At 35.9% G+C, this 6,890-nt stretch overlaps 1 protein-coding gene across 3 annotated transcripts; it reads left to right on the forward strand.

Annotated features, from left to right (window-relative positions):
• The first annotated feature begins 2,492 nt into the window (after nucleotides 1–2,492).
• On the forward strand, nucleotides 2,493–6,656 carry LOC115722699 (serine/threonine-protein kinase STY13). Of its 3 annotated transcripts, none has more exons than XM_061103801.1 (7): nucleotides 2,493–2,608; nucleotides 3,868–4,189; nucleotides 4,801–4,922; nucleotides 5,171–5,379; nucleotides 5,481–5,655; nucleotides 5,818–5,952; nucleotides 6,196–6,656. In XM_061103801.1, the coding sequence occupies exons 2-7, from the start codon at nucleotides 3,907–3,909 to the stop codon at nucleotides 6,400–6,402; spliced, it is 1,131 nt and encodes a 376-aa protein (XP_060959784.1). In that variant the 5' UTR covers nucleotides 2,493–2,608; nucleotides 3,868–3,906; the 3' UTR covers nucleotides 6,403–6,656. The 3 variants fall into 3 exon arrangements, with proteins under 3 accessions (XP_060959784.1, XP_030507835.2, XP_030507836.2); XM_030651975.2 differs by lacking the exon at nucleotides 2,493–2,608 and adding an exon at nucleotides 2,741–3,064; XM_030651976.2 differs by lacking the exon at nucleotides 2,493–2,608 and adding an exon at nucleotides 2,747–3,064 and having other exon boundaries at nucleotides 3,872–4,189.
• The last annotated feature ends 234 nt before the right edge of the window (nucleotides 6,657–6,890 follow it).

Raw genomic sequence — 6,890 nt, forward strand, 5'->3', positions numbered from 1 at the left:
TTTCAATTCCTGTTGGACAAGTTAAAAGGGAGACTTGAAGGATAGAAAATGAGAACGCTATCATATGCGGGGAGGATGACGGCTATCAGTTCGGTGGCTATGGCTATCCCCATCTACACTATGTCGACTTTCTCTATTCCGACCAATGTTAGTAAGAGGTTGGATGCTTTGGTTAGGAAGTACTGGTGGACTGGCGGGATGGAAAAAGACCATTTCCTTGCAACTAAATGTTGGGATACCTTGTGCCAGCCGAAGCAGAGAGGGGGGCTGGGATTTAGGAGGTTCAGAGACATGAATAAGGCGTTAGTGGCGAAGTTGGCTTGGGAAGTGGCGTGCAATGAGGATAAACCATGGGTTAAGGTCTTAAGGGAGAAGTATTGCTCTTGGCTTTCCTTTTGGAGTGTACAGCCAAGAGAGTCGGATTCAATGGTTTGGAAAGATATTCTTGAGGCGCGGCAAGTGATTAGAGAAGGAGCTTGCATGTTGTTGGCTAATGGTAAAGAGGTGGATATTTGGTATCAACCGTGGATACCGTGGATGGACTATGTTGAATTTAGGACTGTCATGGAACAAGTCCGTGTCCGGGCGCCAAATCTAAGGACTGTAGCTGACCTCCTTCGAGGATCATCCTTGGAATGGCGAAAGGAGTATGTTTTGTACTTGTTTGGTCGAGAGGAGGGAGAAAGAATACTTTCAATTTCTTTATCTAATCGGCTGGGGAGAGATACTTTAATTTGGAAGGAGGCTCGGGATGGAAAGTTTAGTGTAAAAGGGGCTTATTGGTTTGAGCAACAGGGAAGATTCAATAGCAACAATGAGATTTGGAGATTGATATGGGATGGGAAGATGCATCCGAGACAGAGTATTTTCTTGTGGAGATTGTGTGTAGGGGCCTTGCCGACTAAAGACAAATATGTAGGGGAGAGTAATCTGGAGTGTGTGTTGTGTGGCTTTTGTTGCGAGTCGGCTGACCATTTATTTATGCAGTGTCCTTTGTCGAGAGCCTTATGGCTTGGTGCCCCTATGCCTGTAAAATCGAATGAGGTCTCTGGCAAGAATTTGATGATGAAGGTGCTAACTCTGGTGAAGGGTCTGTCTAAGGACCTGCGTCTTCAGGCCTTGGTGAATTTCGCGGCAGTGTGCGACACGGTGTGGAATCAGAGAAATGCAATCATTCATGGGGGGAAGTGTGGGGATATTCCTAGTCTGCTAAAGGAAGTGTGGAGGAAATTTGTTGATTTTGGAGGGGACAAGGCAGGAGAGGTCTCGGATTCTAGGAGTCAAGTGGTGACAAGGCCTTTGGTTCCGTATCAATTTAATAAAATGGTTATGGTGGATGGTGCGTATAAAGAAAGCTGGTGCGGAATGGCTTGTGCAACGATTGACAAATTCGATTGGACTTGGGATTACGGGTACTTCAGTAAGGAAGGTTGCTCAAGCCTTGAGGCAGAGATAAGTGCCATTGGTCTAGCTGTGGAGGTAATTGTTCAGAAGGAGTGGGTTGGTGCAGTGATTCTCTCGGATTGCCAAGTAGCAGTCACGGCCTTTGCTAAAAGGAAATGTCCAGATTGGAAATTGACTGATAAATTTTTGCATATTCTGGACCAGCTGTCGAAATGCAGGGAATGCAAATTAGTGTTTGTTAAGAGAGATTTTCTGACTTTTGTTAATAGCTTGGCTGTTCAAGCCAGGAATGAAAGGCTATGTAAGACCTTTTGTATTGGGGAAAGATTGCCCCCTGTCAATCCTAGTTTTCTGGTTTAATCAATGAACTGATGTTCTCTTTCAAAAAAAAAATAAGTATTTTCTGAGATCTCACGCAATTTCCATGGGTTCGACCTCGTTCTTCACAATCTCCATACTACAATAAAGATTCGTGCACTTGCGACTTGATAAATGTAAAACGTACCATTTTGGTATACAACAAGTTTTTGCTCTCATAGACGTTAAGTTATTTATGCACCTTGAATGTTTATGACCTATTGGTATGTATATTACGTTGTAACGAAATTTGCTAGCACTTTCTATGGTGGACATTAGCTTTTTGTCCTCATTAGCTTTTTGTCTTTTAGTGGACATTAGTGAAAAGAATAATCAGATTTTTTATCTCTTATTTATTTAGATAAAACCAAAGTAATATCTCATTTTTATAAGTTGTCAACCATTGGAACTATGCCATTTTTTGCTGCCGTATGCAACCTCAAATCATAATAAAATAAAAAACAATTAATTTGGTCATCAAATTTTAGATACAATCAATATATTCCCATAATATTTTTATGTATTAAATGTCAACTTCATATATGAATACAAAAAACTAAAATCCTTATAAAATCTCAAATTACAATTTTACCTGTTTTACACTTCCTAGTTCCTTCCCATTTGAGGAAAAAAAATACAAATTTAAAGAGCAAGTGTCTTTAATTTTTGTATCACACATTGTTGAAATAATAATGTATTTTAGTTAATGTGTGAACGTGTCGTATTGTTGAACTTAAAAGCTTGTTTTGGAAAAGAAAAGAAAAGAAAATTGTAAGATAGAAGATGATTTTTTTTTTTTTATTGAATGTAGGTTGAAGGGACAAAATAGTTCAAAAGGAAAGTACAGGTAAATTAGTTAATACGACAGGGTACGGAAGGAAGATTTTGTTTGATACTAAACTACCGAATGTCTGTCCTTTGTAATTGTACCCTCTTTTATTATTTATTTATTTATTTCCCTTATTTAAAGACCAAAACCCGCGCTGAGCCACTTTTTCTCAGAGCCCTTTCCTCTCTTTCATTTTCAGGGGTTTGGGTTCGTTTCGGTTGGTTACCTTTTTAACATTCTCTCTCTCTTTTTTCTCTTCAAAGAATCTTTCTTTTTCTTTTTTTGAGAAATAAAAAAAGTTATCTTTTTTATTTTATTTTATGAGGTCTGGGTCGATCGAGGTCTCTCTTCCATGGTATTATTGATGATGTTATGACTCTTCAAGGGCTTTCTTTTTGCTCCTCAATTTCTTCTCTTCTTTTACCTTTGAATCTCGAAATCTTTTCTTATTCTTCTTCTTCTATCGATTTATAGGTAAAGTCAATCTTTTCGTCTAAATTTCCAATCTGTATTTTTTATTTATTTAATTTATTGTATAATATAAATGTTTTGAGCATATGGGTTTGGCACGCGTGGTTGTAGTGGGTCTCCTATTCTGGGTTTTATTGTGATTTAAATTTTGTGTGGTTTTCAATTTTTTAGACAATTTTTTTTTTTTTGGTCTTTGGTCTTCGGTCATCAAGTGGTGGGAATTGAATCGTTTTCTTAGGCTTTCCTTGAACTTTTTTATTTATTTTTCTGTATTTATTGAATATGGGAGAAAAAGAAGAAAAGAGAATGTAATATAAATGATTGGTGATGGTGTATTTGAAGTTTTGAAGTGCAATTTTTTTTAAAGGGATTTCTTTTATTCCTATTTTTTTTTTTTTTTTTTGAATTTCTTCCTTGGTGGCTTGTAAAAACAAAATTGTTTTTGGGTTATCAGGTCAACAATTGAGGCATCTATCTATATGCTATAGGCTGTGTTTGATATTATTGTGTTTTTACTAGAGTATTTCTTTTTATTATTTATGAGAAGATTTCTTAGCGAATCTAATTGTGTTATTTAATAAAAGCCTTGATTTTTTTTTTTTTTAATTTCTTCAGAGGTCTGTCTGGTGCAAACTCATCTGGGAATATGAGAAATAGTCAAAGATATATATTTTTTAAATCGTGGTTTTTTTTTTTTTCTGATATAACAAAAAATTAGTTATCTCTGGTATATTCTCTTTTGCACTCCTTATCGTTTCTAGAGTGAGGAGATTAAATCTTGTATCTGGGGTTGCTCTGTTTTCTAGACAGGTGAGGAGGTTAAAGCTCTCAAAATAATCAGCAAGATGGATCATGCAGTGGGTGGTGTGGATTCAAAGGTTGGAGGTACAGGAAGTATTAGTAGCAAAGATATGATTTTCAGAGCAGATAAAATTGATTTGAAGACCTTAGATATACAATTGGAGAAGCATTTCAGCAAGGTATTTTATAGGAATGGGGACAGTGAGAGCCAAAGGCCTAAAGAAGAGTGGGAAATTGATTTATCTAAGATGGATGTAAGATATGTTGTGGCTCAGGGAACCTATGGTATTGTCTATAGGGGTACCTATGACAATCAAGATGTTGCAGGTATTTTTTCTCTTTTTCTCTATTTTCATTTTTAAACTTTTTCTTTACATGTGTTTCAAATTATCTGAAGTTTGGTCAAGTTTCCAGATTGTTATTTTTTCATAAATGGTTGACAGTAGTTGATGTGTGGAAGTAGATATACAGTTTCATTACCATTTGTAGTACCTTGGTGTCAATTTGAGATGTGATGACTAGTTTACATATTTTTATTTCTATATTTGTAAATTTAAGAAATCTATTGTGTTGAATCCTATTTAGTTTACCATCTGTGCTTTTGAAATGAAATTTAAAGCTAAATGTTTTGGGTGATTGGCTAGAGCATTTGAATGGTCATCAAATTCTGTTAATTAGTTTTGTTGGTGGGTAAATGCTTTGTTTGAACTGCAAGACCAGTGTCATAAGGGATAATGGTGATTTTTGTTACTGTTACTATAAGGGCATTCTGCATTTGAATGATTATTCATTATGTCACAATGGTGTGCATATGGAAGATGACTCGTTAACTTGACGTCTAAGTTAATTCATTTTATTACATTGGTAAAACCACCCAGCTTCTATTGAAAACTGATTATATACCTACCGATTTTTTGCTGTATGTTCTATTATAACAGTGAAGGTATTGGACTGGGGGGAGGACGGTATAGCAACATCTGTTGAAACTGCTGCTCTGCGGGCATCGTTTCGGCAGGAAGTTGCTGTTTGGCACAAGCTTGACCACCCTAACGTTACAAAAGTACTAATTCTTGTTCTTTATCTTCTTCGATTTCATAATGTCATTTCCTTGAGAAATCCAGCTCTGTTATTATAGTTGCATCTTGAGAATTTTAACTTTGCAATGATGTCAAAATTTAATAGCTTTGAAATCATGTACCTGTTCTACTGTAAAATTCATCAATTTTTCTGGATTAATTTTTTTTATTTCAGGGGTGTGTTTTTACTAGTTGGCACAATTAACTTTTTTCTTGTACATTTTGGATTCAGTTTGTTGGTGCTTCTATGGGGGCCTCAAATCTTAAGATTCCTGCCACCAATTCATCAGATGAGGGTTATGGTTCCCATCCTTCTAAGGCATGTTGTGTTGTTGTGGAGTACCTTGCTGGTGGGACGCTCAAACAGTTTCTAATAAGAAACACAAGAAAGAAGCTTGCTTTTAAAGTTGTGATTCAACTTGCTTTGGACCTTTCAAGAGGGTGGGTTCTCTTGCTCTTAACATTTTATAGCTATGTGAAGTTATATTATATATTTATACTTTTTTATTATTAATGTTTGTATGTCTTCTTTCAATCTACAGACTTAGCTATTTGCATTCAAAGAAGATTGTGCATCGTGATGTCAAAACGGAGAATATGTTGCTAGATGCTCAAAGAAATCTCAAAATAGCCGATTTTGGTGTTGCTCGAGTTGAAGCTCAAAATCCAAGGGATATGACTGGTGAAACTGGTACCCTTGGGTACATGGCTCCCGAGGTATATGTTCATACTATCTTTGCATGCTGTCCTACCTCTTTAAAGAATTAATGTATCGTATGGAATTATAAAATATTTGAACCAAACTGATAAGAATTACTTCTTGGGGTTGAATTTCATTATTGTCTTGTGTGAGCCAAACTCATAAGGTGTTCTGTGTAGGTCTTGGATGGTAAGCCTTATAATAGAAGATGTGATGTATACAGCTTTGGAATATGCTTATGGGAAATTTATTGTTGCGATATGCCTTACCCGGACCTTAGCTTTGCTGACATATCATCCGCAGTTGTTCGACAGGTTAGTATAATCACAAAGTTCTTGCTAGAGTACTACTATTTCCAAGTAATGAATGCACTTTTACTATGCAAACAAACTAAACTGATATTTTGAAATTTACCTTATAGCATGTTTACTTGCAATGCTCATTTCTCTATAACCTGTCTGAAGTGAAAGTTTGCTCAACCTATAGCATCTGTTTTTCATTTAAGCTGTTAATTTTTATGTTTATTCATTTGTAACATTGGTTGGTTTTGTTTGCAGAATCTACGACCGGAAGTTCCCCGATGCTGCCCAAGTTCTTTCGTGAATATTATGCGCAAATGCTGGGATGGAAATCCAGATAAGCGCCCAGAAATGGATGAAGTGGTGAAAATGTTAGAAGCAATTGATACAAGTAAAGGAGGAGGTATGATACCTGATGATCAAACTTCTGCTTGCTTCTGTTTTGGCCCTGCGCGTGGTCCCTGAGGAGCTTATTATTGCTGTTCTTCATTGTGTATGTGTTGATGAATTGGAAGTGTTGGGTTTTTTATGCCCAGAAAAAAGATAAAAGAAAATTGGGGAGAAAATGGTGGCGCTTGATTGGAGTTGGAAGTTTTCAGGGTTTTTTTGATCATCTTCTTTTCACAGATTTGAAATTGTATTTTTATAGTCCATGAACAGTGGGACATTGTATGATTTTACATAAAAGTATTTACCAATACCATTGTGTTTTATTCCTATTTCCAAGAAAATTTCACTTCTAGACTTCTAGGATGGTTTCATGCTAGAATTTTGAAGGACTATGACAAAAATTCAAAGAAAGATCCAAGTTTTTATTCAAGTCTTTTAGAGTTTGAACCTTTTTAGCTACTGATTATTTTATCTAATCTACCAAAAGTGATAAAGCTATAGTAAAGAACAGAAAATATTAATCGGAACCAATGAGAAGTAACATGTAGAGTTCAATATTTGGG

Source organism: Cannabis sativa, chromosome 9 (genome assembly GCF_029168945.1).
Source record: "Cannabis sativa cultivar Pink pepper isolate KNU-18-1 chromosome 9, ASM2916894v1, whole genome shotgun sequence".
Lineage (NCBI taxonomy): Eukaryota > Viridiplantae > Streptophyta > Magnoliopsida > Rosales > Cannabaceae > Cannabis > Cannabis sativa.